Source organism: Lissotriton vulgaris, chromosome 2_1 (assembly GCF_964263255.1).
Source record: "Lissotriton vulgaris chromosome 2_1, aLisVul1.2, whole genome shotgun sequence".
In the NCBI taxonomy this organism is placed as follows: Eukaryota; Metazoa; Chordata; class Amphibia; order Caudata; family Salamandridae; genus Lissotriton; species Lissotriton vulgaris.
In genome coordinates this window covers 1,166,491,750-1,166,507,632 of record NC_141687.1, presented here as the reverse complement: position 1 = coordinate 1,166,507,632, position 15,883 = coordinate 1,166,491,750, and the positions used below count along the sequence as shown (strand labels likewise).

The 15,883-nt window shown below is 48.3% G+C and overlaps 1 protein-coding gene across 1 annotated transcript in view; it reads left to right on the top strand.

The window, feature by feature from the left end:
• The window catches only part of LOC147731747 (sialate O-acetylesterase-like), a 382,423-nt gene that overhangs the window by 336,576 nt on the left and 29,964 nt on the right, over positions 1-15,883 (top strand). Inside the window, exon 10 of the mRNA XM_086956866.1 lies at positions 14,270-14,465. Coding sequence (XP_086812992.1) covers positions 14,270-14,465 — 196 coding nt within the window. The remainder of the gene's footprint in view (positions 1-14,269; positions 14,466-15,883) is intronic.

The window sequence follows — 15,883 nt, the reverse complement described above, 5'->3', positions numbered from 1 at the left end:
AGATGAGACACTGCTACCTGCCCTGGGGGCACCTTCCCCCCCCCCCCCAAGCAGATCATGAACCATAAGTACATCCTCATGCAGGTTTTGCTCCTTAATCTCCCCAACAGGATCATCAGAATGCCCACTGGCATTCCTGGAAGCTACCCAGGCCCTCAGCACCTTTTGTAGCTCCTCTTTTCTGGTGAGGCCTTTGAACTGGACCTTGCGGTACCTGAGGATTTGTTTAAGTTGCTGTCCATTGCAGGACTCCAACCTGTTCTCTTAAAAAATCAAAACTGCAGGTGCAACTGATGATTCTCGGGACTGAGACATGCTCGTAGCAGAGAGCTCAAAATGTATCCAAACTCAAGAAGATAAAAGAAAAACGCTATTTGGTTGCGTAATGTCTGCAATCTGATAGTAGTGTAAAACAAGCACTGTATGTAAAGTACAAACACAAGTCCTATCCTCACTGCTGCCATAAATGTTAGAAATGGGGATCTCTAGTTGGCAGTGGCTTTTACCCTGTCCAAGTAGGGACCCTTATTCTAGTCATGGTAAGGGAGTTACACACTCAAGATAACCACTGCTCGCCCCCTTAGTAGCTTGGAACGAGAAGTCAGGCTTATCTCAGAGGCAGTGTGTAAAGTATTTGTACCAACACACACAGTAACACAGTGAAAACACTACAAAAGGAAACCACACCAATTTAGAAAAATAACCAATATTTATCTGAATAAAAAAGTTGACAAAAATTCAACTTACACAAGCAAATATATCACTTTTAAAAGGTTTAACATAGTTCAGTTCATAGGAAACTATGGATGCGTCATATTTATCACATAGTACCTGGGAGGCGTCAAAATTAAGGACGAAAACTGCGCAGGGGGATATGAGCAGACTGGCACCCCATGGGGGGGGGGGGGGCAGGGCCCTACCATCTTTGTTTAGTGGGCCTAGGACCTAAACAAGCAAACCATGCCTAGACAAACCCGACACCTCCACCGCCCAGGGTCCACTCAAGACCAGCCCTGCATCAGTTGTCCTAATCTCTGCCCATGCATGTGGCTCCATGTGCTTCTATGTCCGTTTCAATAAGGATGGAACCCCCAGCACCGCCTGCCAGCACACCTTTATTGTAGTGGGGGGCTTCAAAGCATTGAAGGTTCATATTGCCAGGGTAGCATTCATCCTCTCCCTGCGACTGTGTCTTTATTATGTAGAACGCTGGGATCTGCCCATGCATCAGCATACTCGTTCGTCCTCAAAGCCCTGGCCCCAACATGCCACAATGCAGCTCACCTCCCCTGCCCTCAGTCAACCTCAGATCCTACCATCAAAGTCCAACAGTGCCAGCACCACCCCAATGTCCCAGCCTGCCCGCCATCTCTCTCATACACTGCCCAGCTCAGCCAGGCCTTAATGGGGAGTCTGGAGCACCGCATCCGATGCGACAACTGTCCCCTCCTGCACACCCCGGAAGACGACTGTAGTGAGAGGTGAGGCCAGCATATGGTGTAGGCCATGCCGCTCCCTCTAGGCACGTTCAAACTGCTGCACAAATGGCTATGTAAGTATTGCACCACAATATATCCTGTCAGCTAGAGTCCCACCTCCAAGTGCTTTGCACGCAAGAGACATTTTTCTGGATGAGAAGAAGGATTCTGAAGGATTCCAAAGGATTAATTTCAGGCTGGCAAGAGCCCTTCTTCACTGCTGGCACCATGCTGGCTGCCATACCTGACACCCTCATGAATTCACCTATTTAACCATTCATCAAGCCCTGACCCATTAATTATCGGTCCATGCACTCACTTATCCAGCCTACAAGTAACACATTCTCAAATTCACACACACAAACTTTCCAATCAGGGAAGAAGTGCTTTCTCTTAGAAAACACGAGACCTGTTGGCTTTGCCAGTGCTTTTTTAGCCGCTACCATCATTGCCTCACTACACAGTGTTTTCATGCCAGAATAAATAAACCAAAAAGGTATGTGTATATTGGTTTTTTTTAACGCAAGCATGGGGCCGACGGTATCACTGAGAAGAATGACTCCATCCACAAACTATAATGTTAAAAAAGCATAAACACCCACAGTATGCGTCTCAAAACCTGAAAGTTAAACCAGCGAGCGGATACCCGAATGAGACTCACCAAATCAAGATAATCACACAAGAGGGCATGCCGAAAGCCCTGCATGTATGCATATGTGTACATTGTATGTGATCTGTTGTGAACTGTGCAGTGACAGAAGTTTTGACAGGCAGCTAAAGCTGTTTTAGTTAGACCGAAAAAGAGAACCTCTTTTCTAGAGTACACAGCCCAGTTCTTGCAACCCTTACGCTGATTTACATGGACATCTTCATATTGGCTGTGGCCTTAGGCGTCTCACACAGACAGACATAGTGGATAAGGGGTCTAGGTGCTTCTCACCTATCTAAAAGGCCCTAGTGCTGGGTGGACAACTGAAAGCTATCCATTAGTTTATATCGCATCAGTTAAAGATACACAAATAACTCAGTCATTCCTCACCAGATGAACAACACTGTGGGCTAGTGTCAGGCCCGTTGGTTATCTATGGTGATACTATCTGTGCTACCCCTATCGTAGGCTGCTGTCTATGACACACTGTTAAGGCGGCCCCAAACAATTGTCATACTGGCTACCAGGATATGAACCCAGCACCCCAGAAGGACAAAGGTAAGCTGCTACCTAAGTGTCCTACACTGCAGAGAGATCTATGTGGTGACCTAAATGGACCTGTAATTGAACTCTGGAGTTCTTGGTGGAGTCCTTTATGGATGGACTTCACCAATGCAGAGGGCCTCCAGTTGAGTGCTCAAGTTCAGTCATTCTCTGTTTCGACTTTTCCAAACCCTCTTTCGCCCTATGACAACCTTTCGGCTGAACTAGGGTCTGCCCAGTGGCCTGCTGACTAGTAGTAGTGTGTAAAATTGTGAATACTGGCAAATCACATATTTCTTTTTAAACTAAAGTGGCTACGCCAAGTACTTAGGTCCAATAGAATAACAAGCATTGGCAGAAACAATAGGTCACGCCTATGCAAAACTTATTAATAATCTAGCTAACCCAGCCTGCGCAGTACCAGCTATTCCGGCCTCTCAGGAATTGTGCGATTCCCTGTCCTCTGCGTTTGAGGAGAAAATCAGGACAATTTTGAATGGACTTTTGGTTTCCGGTCAGTCTGACCCGACATTGCCTTCTTCCTCAGAATTTCCCTATTCTTTGGGTTCTGAGCGGGCCGACGACAAGGAAGGGCATTCTCAGCTGTCCTGTTTTCCCATCCCCTCCTTTGAGGAATTTTGCGTACTGGCCAACGGCGTCTCCTCGGGTTCACCACTTGATCCAATGCCACATAAGATCTGGAAGTCATTCCAAGCCGAGCTGTTTCCTCCGCTTTACACCATCTGCTGTCAGTCGTTGGCTACAGCGTCAGTCCCAGACAGTTGGAAGCTGGCAGTAGTAACACCTTTTCTAAAAAAGGCTTCTTTGGACCCTCTATGTCCGGCCAATTATAGGCCCATTTCGCTTTTACCATTCCCGATAAAAATCATAGAGAAGCTGGTCACAAGAGCCTTATCCAACTTCCTTGAAATCAACTCTTGTCTGGACGTAGCCCAATTTGGCTTTAGGCCGGCCCATGATACTGAGACAGCTCTGGTCGCCGTGTTGGATGATCTACGAACGCGTGTCGACAAGGGCAAGTCAGCATTTTTAGTGCTGCTTGACATGTCGGCCGCGTTCGACACGGTGGACCACGCGGTTTTACTGGGCCGCCTTCGGAGAGTAGGTGTAACTGGCCTGGCTTTAAGCTGGCTAACATCCTATCTCTGCAATAGACAGCAAGCTGTGGCGTTGCCGCCGTTTCGATCAGCCGTACGACAGGTGAATCAGGGTGTACCCCAGGGGTCAGCGATCAGTCCAATCCTCTTTAATCTATACCTCCGACCCCTAATAACTCTGATAAAGTCATTCGGCATATCAGTCATCAATTATGCCGATGACACCCAACTGATCTTTTCATTTGAGGGTAAAGAGACAGTTTCGAGGGACACCTTTCACCCGTGCATGTCGGCAACAGCAGAATGGTTGCAAGTCAACTCGCTTCAATTCAACGGGTCAAAAACCGAGGTTCTTCACTGTTCCTTGGATCGACTCCCTCGCCCGTTGCCGGATGACTTCTGGCCAGCCTCTATTTTGGGCACAGGGACTGCTGCTGAGTCGGCTCGCAATCTAGGGGTCTTGTTGGAGCCTAGCCTGCAGCTTGACGCCTCTGTCAACAGGGCCGCGGCGACTTGTATGGGCTTGCTTCGAGCCTTACGAAAAATCTTGCGTTACTTCCACTAGAAGCCAGGGCAGAAATGGTGCGTAGTACCATCCTCAGTAGGTTAGACTACTGCAACGCACTGCTTCTGGGGGCTCCTAATATCCTGGTATCAGAATTACAGAGGATTCAAAATATGGCAGCCAAATTGGCTTTATCTCGCCCACGTTCTGCATCGTCATCGGCAGAATTATCTGATCTCCACTGGCTACCTGTCCAGCAGTGGAATGCTTTTAAGGCTTTGTGCCTTGTCTTCAGGGCTTTGCATGGATGGGACCAACGCTGCTCCAAAATCTCTTCTCCTGGTACCAAGCCGCCAGACCCTTGAGATCTTCTTCGGCGTACCTGGTGATGGTCCCCAAGATTAATAGAGTGAGGATGGGCGGCCGTGCCTTCAGCTTCACGGCCGCCAAATTGTGGAACACCTTACCTCTGGCGATGAGGAGTAGGCAAGATCTGACTTCTTTCAAGAAGGATCTTAAAACCCACCTTTTTCCAAGAGCAATGTAGTGTATTACATCCGATGGATTGGTATGGTCACAGCGCCAGGATACCCTTTGGGTGGCAGTTGCGCTTAACAAGTACTCATACAATACAATACATTATTGGTTTTGCCAATATCTTTTACCCATGTTGTACCTCAGCATTGCTGCTGTTCTGAATTGCCTACACGTTAGTGGGGTAAAGGAGAGTGAAGTGGACTGTCATAAAGTGGGGTAGAGTAGAGTAGAGTAGAGTAGAGTAGAGTAGAGTAGAGTAGAGTAGAGTAGAGTAGAGTAGAGTAGAGTAGAGTAGAGTAGAGTAGAGTGGAGTGTTATTGAGAAGTTTAGAGAATCTTAGAATGGCGTGGATTGGTGTAGAGTAGAGTTGAGTGAAGTGGAATGTCAAGGAGTGGCATAGAGCGTAGTGGTGTTGAGTGTTAAGGAGTGTTGTGGAGGTGTGTCGTAAAGTGGAAAGGCGTAGAATGGAGTTGAATGGTGTAGAGTGTCAGAGTGGCGTGGCAAGGAGTGTCATGGAGTGGTGTAGAGCAGACCGGAGTGACGTAGAGGGTGTTGTGTAGAATGGAGTAGAGTATTTTATAGTAGAGTGTAGAGAGGAGTAGATTGTCATAGAGTGGAGTAGTGTAGAAGAATTGAATGGCAGCGTGGGGGAGGGTGGTGTAGAGTTGAGTGGCGTGGAGTAGCATAAAGTGTGGTGTCGTAGAGTAGTGTGTTACAGAACAGAGTGGAGTAAAAGTATCATGAAATGGCATTGAGGGAGTTGTATAGTGCGTTGTAGGGAGGAGTAGTTTTGTAGAGTGGCATAGAGGGAAGGAGAGTGTTGTAGAGTGGTGTGGCATCGAGTGGAGTGTCACAGAGGAAAGTGGATTTTAATGGAATAGAGAGTCATAGAGAGAGTATAGTGGAGTGGAGTGTGGTAGAGTGGAATGCCATGGATTGGATTAGAGTGGACTAAAGTGAAGTGGTGTAAAGTATAGTGAGCAGAGTAGATTGATGTAGAATGTATTGATTTTGAGTAAGGTGGTGTAGAGTCCATTGGGATAGAGTGCAGTGACGTAGAGCAGAGTGGTGCAGAGTAGATTGCAGTGGTGTAGAGTACAATGACGCAGATTGGAGGGACGTGGAGTAGAGTGGTGTAGAGTGCAGTGTCATAGAGTAGATTGTTTCAGAGTAATGAAATGGCATAGAGCGGAGTGGTACAGAATAGAGTGCATAGTGGCTTAGAGTGCAGTGGCATAGAGTAGAGCGATGTAGAGTGCAGTGGTCCAGAAAATATTAGAGTGGGGTAGAGTATAGTCACGTGGAGCTTAGTGGCTTAGAGTTTATTGGCTTAGAGTGGCATAGCATTGAGTAGTGCAGAGTAGAGGGAAGTGGCATAAAGTGCAGTGGTGCAGGGTAGAGTGGTATCTCAAAGAGACTATTAGGTATGGATTCCTCACCTTAGAATTACCCCCAGGCGTCAGACTGGATCCAGAGAATTTTTCCTTCAGCAGTACCCCTACACGTCGGTAGGTTACGTTGGCTGGCTCCACTTTCGTCAATGGCGCCGTGTCCCCAGAATGACGTTATGGTGTCTATTTAGACGCCGCCCCTGCTCGCTGATGTCAGTTCTTTCTTTTTCCGCGGCAGCCAGTTCAGATCCGGAGAGAGCGGTACCTCTAGTCATTTTTGACTGTCTTTTTTTACTTTTGTCAACTTCTTTTTCGAGAAGTTTGACTCTTTGTGCACAGGGATGTCACATTGGCGGGTCGGCTTCAAACTTTGTGGCACCTGCCACAAGCTGATGTCAGTGATGGATCCTCATATAGTTTGCCTCTGGTGTCTGGAGCGCGACCATGACCTGAAGTCGTGCTCCGACTGTCGGGCCATGGCCCGAAGTCACTGCGGGAGTGGACCCGAAAGCTTCTGGAGGCCCAGCAGTCAGCAGCACGCTGCTCGAAGGCACAGCTGAGTGGGAGGTCGCGGGACCGTTTGAGGAGCCATCACCACCACTCCTCATCGAAGTCTTCGTCTTCAGGTAAGTCGAAGCACAAAAAGAAGGCGAAGGAGCACCGTCGCTTTTTACATTCGCCCTGTTCGTCCGCCGACGCAGAATGTGTAAGGTAGTCATCCGGCTCTGGCCGCGAAGCCTGTTGGGTCGACTCAGAGCCTCCCTCCCTTTCCAGGAGCTAGAGCAACCCCTGCCCAACTTCGTAGTTTTTAGGAAGCCCTACATTCCATCTTTGGGCAGCCTGACTCTGCTGGCGCGCCTTTGGGCCCCGTGGACTCTGCTGGGGGTTCTAGACCTTTGATGCCAGCGGCTATGGCTCCAGTGCCGCAGGGCCCCCGGGATCCAGACCTGGATCTGATTTGGAACCGGTTGACCTTACAACACGTCCGGCATAGAATCCATTGACAACGCCTTCGCCCCTTCCAACGCCGTTTTTGTCCCCAACCGACGTCGACCCTATCCACCCCCTCTACATGGACACGGAGGCGGAATGACTTCGACCTGTACTTTTGTGCCCTTGTTCTACCCTGCTGTTCCCTGGTGGCAACTAGGAGAGGTTGAGGAGGACTGGTCTGTGGACCCTCTGGGAGACCAGTTGGAAGAACCGGACAGGAGAGAGGAGTTGGGTGAGGTCAGTGGTCTGGACATTTCTCCAGACCTTTACATGATTTCTCTCCCTACCGTGGCTACAGAGGAGGGTGGATCATATGCAGTGGTGTTGCACATGGCGGCCGAGGCCTTAAACCTCGAGCGACCTACGGTAGCGGTCAGGACTAACCTCCTGTCCGAGGTGCTTCAACCAGCAGCAGCCTCTTCGGAGCCCCTGTTGCCATTCAATGAGTCCCTCACGGACATCCTTGTGGGCACTTGGCTGGATAGGATGATTGCTCAACGCCACTGCCCGGCCCTGGCAACCCCATTTTCCTCTCCCCACACCCTAACCCCGAGAGCTTGGTGGTACACGCCTCTACTAACTAGGGCTCATTCCCTACAGCTCCAACTGATAGGGAATCCAAGAAGCTGGATCACCTTGGGAAGATGATGTTTTCTTCCGCCAGCTTAGGACTGCGGTCGGTGAACACTGCATGTCTCTGTGTGGGATATGGTCACGCAGGTGCTGCACAGTGCCCGGAGGCCTGGACCGTTGTCTCCTTTACAGTTGCTGAGGGTAGAGATGCAGCAAAGTTCGGCATACGATTTGGGCTGGACACCGCAGACTCGCAGGGCAGGACGATTTCAACGTTAGCCCTGAGACGCTACACCTGGCTGAGGTCCACTGGCTTTTCGGGCGATGTCCAATCGACTCTTTTGGACATGCTCTTTGATGGCCGTCGCTTGTTTGGCAAGAAAGCGGACAACACGCTCAAGCAATTTAAGAATTCTAGGGCTATGGCCAGATCCTTGGGCCTCGCTACCATCTCTCACATGGCAGTCTGCTTTTCGCCCCTTTTGTGGCTTCGGAAGGGGTTCCTCACCACGTTCTGCCCAGAGCTACAGGCCTGTGCAAACTGTTCAGCCTCTGCGCGGCCAGGGACGTGGGACCCAGCGTCGTGGGTCAGGGGGCCAGTGGGCGGGTTAATCCACCAGTGCCCCCTCTGCGACAGCCTCCAAACCTTCCTAGTCTGACTCTTCAGGGCCACCAGTTTCCAGTAGGCGGCAAGATTCGCCATCACTTCCCCCACTGGCAGAACATCACGTTGGACAGGTGGGTTTTGCAGCTAGTCCAAAGCAGCTACTCCCTCCCCTTTGAGACTACTCCTCCTTCCATGCCACCTACATTCCATCGCATGTCGGAGAATCACTTGGCCCTTCTCTGCCAGGAAGTTACGGCTCTTTTGGCCAATGGAGCCATTGAGCGTGGCCCTGTGCCAGTAGTAGGTCGGGGTTGCTACTCCCACTACTTTCTGGTGCCCAAGAAGGACAAAAGCCTGAATCCTATCTCGGATCGCAGAGAAGTCAACCGCTTCCTCCGGAAGGAGAAGTTCAAGATGTTGACATTGGCTCAGGTTCTGTCTGCCCTCAACCCTGGAGACTGGATGGTAGCGTTGGACTTGGAGGATGCCTATTTCCATATTTCCTGTCTTGTGGGCGCACAGGCGCTACCTACGGTTCACGGTCAGCCACAAGCATTTACAGTTATAAGTGCTCTCTTTTGGCCTTACCAGCGCCCCTCAGGTGTTCATGAAAGTGAAGGCGGCATCGCAGCCCATCTGCGCAAATCATGGGTTCCAGTCTTCCCCTATCTCGATGACTGGCTGTTGAAGGCGGTTCGCCCCGGGCTGCCGCCTCCTACCTCCAGACTACGGCGAACCTCCTGTATTTGCTGGGGTTCACTATCAACGTGCCAAAGTCACACCTAATTCCCTCTCAAAAGCTCCTTTTCATTGGAGCTGTTCTGGACAAAATGCAGTTTTGGGCTTATCCTCCCAAACAGCGAGTCTGGGATATTCGGGCTATGATTCCGATTTTTTAGCCTCATCCTGGGTTTTGGTCAGAATGACCCTGAGGCAACTGGGCCTCATGGCCTCCTGCATCCTGCTGGTGGATTATGCCAGGTGTCATATGCGGGCTCTGCAGAGGGACCTGAAGTTCCCGTGGGCACAGCATCAGGGGAATCTTTCTGATTGCGTCCTGATCTTGTAGGACACTGCACATCAATTGCAGTGGTGCCTAACAAACCAGGATTGGGTCAAAGGCAAATCCCTCTCCCTTCCCCAACCAGAGTTCACAGTGGTGACAGATGTGTTACTCCTGGGATAGGGTGGCCACATGGAGGAGGTGGAGATCAGAGGCCTCTGGTCCCAGTCGGAGTCCGGGCTCCACATCAACATTCTGGAGCTCCGGGTGATTCTTGCACTGAAAGCTTCCTTCCTTCTGTCAAAGGTAGAGTAGTGGAGGTGTTCACAGACAACACCATCGCCAGGTGGTACTGCAACAAACAGGGCGGGGTGGGGTCATGGACCCTATGTCCGGAGGCTCCTCCACCTTTGGGCATGGCTGGAACATCTGGGCATGTCCCTGGTGGTTCAACACCTAGCAGGTTCACTGAACGCCAGGGTGGACAAACTCAGCCGCAGGTGCATTATGGATCACAAATGGCTTCTTCAGAGGTGGTGCAAGTCTCTTTCAGAGGTGGGGAGAGCCTTGGTTAGATCTATTCGTCAAGAGAGAACATGCAATGTCAGCAGTTCTTTGCGTTGGAATTTCCAAGGCGGCACTCGCTAGGCGATGCTTTTCGTTTCGAGTGGAGTTGCGGTCTTCTATACCCCTTTCCGACTATACCACTAATGCCCAGAGTGCTGAAGAAGATCAAGCGTGACCGGGCCCAAGTTATTCTTGTGTCTCCGGTCTGGGCACGAAGAGTCTGATATCCAGAGCTCTTGAACATGGCCATTGATTCTCCTATCAGACTGCCCCTTGGGAAGATCTTCTGTCGCAGCAACAGGGGACGGTCCTCCTCCCTAAACTGTCCAGCCTCCACCTCTTTGCGTGGAGATTGTGCAGCAGCAGTTGACAGCTTTCAACCCTACTCCTGAAGTCTGTAACGTTACCTTGGCAGCCAGGCGTCCCTCCACCAAAACAGTATACGCTTGTAGATGGAACAAATGTGTAGCATGGGTGCACAGCAAAGGCTGTGGATCACCTTTCTGCCCCCCTTTTAGAGGTTCTCATCTTCATTATTTCCTTGGCGCAGCAGGGCTCTGCTCGTGGCAATCCCAAAGGCTATTTTTCTGCCATTTCGACCTTCCTTCGCCTTCCTGATAAGCCTTCTCTTTTCAAGTCCCCTATTGTAAATAGATTTCTTAAGGGCATTACTCACCTCTTTCCTACTATTCCTTTCGTAATGCTCCAGTGGGACTTGAATCTGGTCTTAACTTACCTTATGCTCCCTTCAAGCCACTACATAATCTCAGACTCTTGACCTTAAAGACTGTGCTTCTGGTTGCCATCACCTCTGCTCGCAAGGTGAATGAGTTTCAGGCTCTTTCTTCTAAACCTCCTTTCCTTTCTGTTCATCCGGACAAGGTTGTCCTTCAAACTAGACCTTCTTTACTTTCCAAAGTGGTTACCTCTTTCACTTAGGACAGACCATCACTTTGACCACCTTCTTCCCGCCCGCACCCTTCCAAGGAGGAGAGACTTCACCATCTGGATCCAAAACATGCATTATCCTTTTATTTGGATCGCACAAAACAGTTCTGGGTGGACGATCAACTCTTTGTTGGCTATGTGGGTGCCAAGAAAGGTAGGGCTGTGCAAAAACGGACTCTCAATGGGTCGTCCTTTGCATTAAGATCTTCTACTCCTTGGCAAAAAAGGAACCTCCGGTATGACTGCACGCCCATTCCACCAGGGCAACGGCAGCCACTACTGATTTGGGACGTGGAGTCCCCCTCAGTGAAACCTGCCAGGCAGCCACGTGGGTATCACTGCATACGTTCACTAAGTATTACTGCCTGGATAGTCAAGTCCGGAGAGACGTTTATTTTGGCCGTTCTGTTCTCCAGGATTTTCTGGTGTGAACTTAGTTTGCAGACCCACCTCTGGGGTTGGTATTGCTGGGGTATCTATTCTAAGGTGAGGAATCCATAACTAATAGTCTCTTTTAGATGAACAGGTTACTTACCTTCAGTAACAATATATCTGTTAGAGACATATATTAGTTATGGATTCTTCACCGCCCCACACATCCTCCCCGTTCTAGGATAAGGGACTTCTCTTCAGGGCCCTGGTTTTGTGCACCAGTGGTCTGTGCCTTGCATGACTCTGCACTTCTGGCATGGAATGTTCTGTAAAGAATTTACATCCACACGGGCGGCGTCTAAGTAGATACTGCAACGTCATTCTGGCGAAAACGACTCCAACGACGAACACAGAGTCGACCGACGGCACCTACTGATTCACGGGGGTACTGCTGCAGAAAAAATTCTCCGGATCCAGTCTGACGCCTGGGGGTTTTCTAAGGCGAGGAATCCATAACTAATATATCTCTTACAGATATATCTTTACCAAAGGTAAGTAACTTGTTCGTTGACTTTAGTTGCGAAGAGTGCAGTCTTGCATAGAGTGCACTCTTCGCCAGTGCAGTGGCATAGAATAAATTGGCAAGAGTGGTGCAGAGTACAGTGGTGCAGTGGCGCAGAGTTCCGTGGTACATATTAGAGTGGGATAGACTGCATTGGTATAGAGAAGAGTGGGGCAGATTAGAGTAGAGAGGCATAGAGTGAAGTGGTGTGGAGTGCAGTGTCACAGCACAGTGGTGCAGAGTAGATTCACATAGCATAGAGTGGACTGGCGTAGAGAGTAGTGGTGTAGAATGTATTGGCATAGAGTGCACTGGCATAGAGTGCACTAGAGTGGCGTAGAGTAGTGCAGAGTAGAGTGCAGTGGCACAGAGTAGAGTGGCAGAGAGTGCAGTGTTGCATAGTAGTGTCGTAGAGTGCAATGGTGTAAAGTGGTACAGATAAAGTGAAGTAGAGTGCAATGGTGTAGAGCAGAATGGCATAGAGTGTTGCAGAATAGAGGACAGTGGTGTAGAGTGCAGTGGTGCAGAGTAGATTGGCGGAGAGTGTATTGGTTTTGAGTAAAGTGGTGGAGTGAATTGGCTTAGATGGCAGCAGCGTAGAATACAGTGGGGTAGAGTGGAGTGCATTGGCACAGGGTAGACTGCAGTGGTTGTAGAATGGAGTGGAATGGCGCAGAGTGGAGGAGAGTGGCATAGAGTGCAGTGGCGTAAATTGTTTCAGAGCACAGTGAAGAGCATAGAGTTGAGTGCAGTGGTGCAGAGTAGATCAGATTGGCTTCGAGTTAATGCATAAAGGGCAGTGGTGCATAGTAGAGTTGTATGGACTAGAGTGCACTGGCGTAGAGTTGAAAGGCGTTGATTGAAGTGTTGTAGAGTGGGGTGGTGCAGAGTCTAGTGCAGTGACGCAGTGTGACGTGGTGCAGTGTATAGTGCAGTGGCACAGCGTGGAGTGGCTTAGTGTAAAGTATGTATGGAGTGATAGCACAATGCCATTACAGACATGGCATTTTCAATTGAAATAACTATTAAATTTGCACAGACATACAGTTTTACTGATAGAAGTATTCAGCGCACAAACAATGAGTGGAAATGTCATCACCTAGTGTATTAATTTGTTTTTAGCATATAATATATTTGTTTCCACCACACTTCAGAACTACCAGAAAATGTGCTTTATTTGTGCTTTCCATATTCTTAAATATCTGTTTATTTACAGTCACTTAAATTTTGTGTTGTGGTGGGAAACAACATCCTACAGCACACCCGAGTAGGCAATATGATCATCACATGAATCCTCTCACTTTGAAGTCAGAGAAAGAAAGGAAACACTTTGCAACCTTCAAAGACAGAGTCTGACATTTGACCTCTGTCTTTGAATGCACAGCAAATGTGACTGGATAAGAACAAGATTTAAAGGCCTGTTTATGGAAATTCAGTAGTGGTGGAAGAATACAGTAAATAGAGTTTAGGAAATGGAAGAGACTAACTCAAGCTGGACATCCTAAAATAAAGCATGCAACTAGAAAGCAAGCAAATTTGAGTTACAAACCTCAAAGCCCATAAATGGTAAGCAATGGGCGGAATGCATTCTCAGTGAGGCTTTCTGAATGTCCCCATTGATGTGTTAGCAAACCAGACAGTTGTGCTTTCTGGTAGGCTTTGACCTAAAATAAATTAAAGGGAAAAAAGAAGGGGAAGCATCAACATCCCTTTGAAGCAGTGAGAAACTGGTCCGTCTTGTGTGAGGTACTGAGAAGGGCAGCATTGGGCTAGTGCCATGCTCCCTCAACCAAGTTAAATCCCCTCTGGTCAGGTCCAGCCTGTCAGCCCACCATGCTGAACCCTACACAGCCCTTCATCCCTGCATCTCTCTCAGGAGGGTGTATCCTGCTGATTTGCTATTTCTTACTCCAATGGACATTCGAGACCAGGAAGAGGTCATGGGGAGGACATGTTGTAGATTTTTACTGTGCTTTGCATAGTGTGTTAAAATCATAAAACATTGGCCTGCTTACCGTGGCTGTGCTGTTTTAATTTTTAGAATGAACAATGCTTTCGTCCCACCATCCCCCACTCCAGACATCATTTATTCACTTACCAACAACAAGGCACACGTTGGCAGCCCCACTTAAGCCTTCCTATTTTCCTAGACACCGTCCGTACTTGTTAAACTCACCCCCTTTAGACCAGGCCATGCCACTCCCACCTATAAAGCAAACAGCAGTTGACTAGGACTTCACTGGTGAATTTTGATCAATGAATTTTACGTTCACCCTATAAGGGAGAGAGCTCGACCATGTAAATAAAAGATATTGGCAAAATCGACAGATTCACTGATGTGTGTACGTGCGTATGTGTTGATATAGAGCCTAGAATTAAATTCCAAGTTTCGCCATAATTTAGATGATGTGTTTTCTTTCTAGTATTCATCCTCGAGATAAGCAAAGTGTTGCACACAGATTAGCTTTGGGAGCAAGAGCCGTGGCCTATGGCGAAAAAGGAATTGAATTTCAGGGCCCATTTCCCAAAGATATCATCGTTGTTGAAAATGAGGCGTACATGAACATAACTTACAATCAAAAGCTGCTTATAAAGTCCACCAGCTGCAGCATATTTGAGGTAAGAATTCATATTGAATCAGTACAATGTATGATTGCATTTATAATATATGGATGTTTTGGGTGTATGAAGGAATTATTACTACTTCATGCTGTGTGTGTGCAAAGCCCAGAACTACCTAAAAGGGTCTTAGTGGGCTTGTAATATATGGATCATGCTACTTTTTTTTTATAGTCTGAAAAATAAGCATGTCTAGAGAAACGAAAGCTTCAAATGGTCTCTCTTGTGACTAATACATGTCTATAGAGATACCATGTGGCACAGTCATAGGGTTCTCAAACAGCAGTCTAGGGATGGCAAACTATAAAAAGGCTAAGAGGATTATTGTGTGTTGTGTATGAAGGTATGCAGTGTTCTCCACATGCTTTGTGATGTACCGGGGTGATTAGCGCACTTTGATTGAGTAATGAGTGTTCTTCTGATGTAGGTAATCCAGGCCCACTATGTGTGGTAGGAAACGTTGTTAGGAGATTTCCACTCTAACAGGATCACTTTAAGTACAATAAGAATAAGTAGATCTAAGATGGCAAGCTCTAAGTAAAGGAGGTCAATAGAGGTAACGGCTCCATATGGACCCAGCGTAATTGTTGGAAAATCAAATAGTATGGGCATATTGACAATTTTGCTTAGTACGATAGGGATATATTCCCAGTGGGAAGTCAGCCATTTGCATTTAAAGAACATATTCTGGATCACCACTGGCTTCTTTGCATGTGCAGCAGATGTCAGTGTACTTATGCCTAATACCATTACTGGGGTTTAGGCCATCAACATGGACTCTCTAGCCTCCTATGTCCTGGGCTATTCTTTCAATCTGACTCCCGGTGTTACCCCTCTCTTGGCAATAAGCGTCGATGCCTCGGCACCTGTTGTTTGTTGGCCTTCCTCTTTTCCCTTGAGTGTTCCAGGTCAGGGCTTGCCTGGTGGTCTTTGATGTGGACTTGCGGAGGGTGTGACCTATCCAGCCCCAGCTACTTTTCATTATGTCTTCATGAGCATGGAGTTGGAAAGTCGGCTGCCATAGGTCATTGTTGCTGATGGTGTTTGCCCAGCGGATTTGGAGAATTTTCCTCAGGCAGGTGATGATGAAGGTCTGGACTTTGTTGGTGATGGTCACTGTTGTCCTCCAAGTTTCTTCTCCATACAGAAGGACAGATTTTAAGTTGGTATTTAAGACCTAATTTTAGTTTGCAGCGTTAGGTCCTTGGAGCTCCAGATCTTCTTTAGCTGAATGTAGGCAGCCCTTGCTTTGCCGATTCTTTCCTTTTTGTCCGCATCTGGGCCGCCCTGCTCGTCTATGACACTGCCCAGGTAGGTGAAGTCCTTAATCTTTTCCAGTGCATCTCCTGCAAGAGTGACTGCAGTTGTGCTGGCTGTGTTAGCTTTGAGGATATTATTTTTTCCCCTAGGAATGTTGA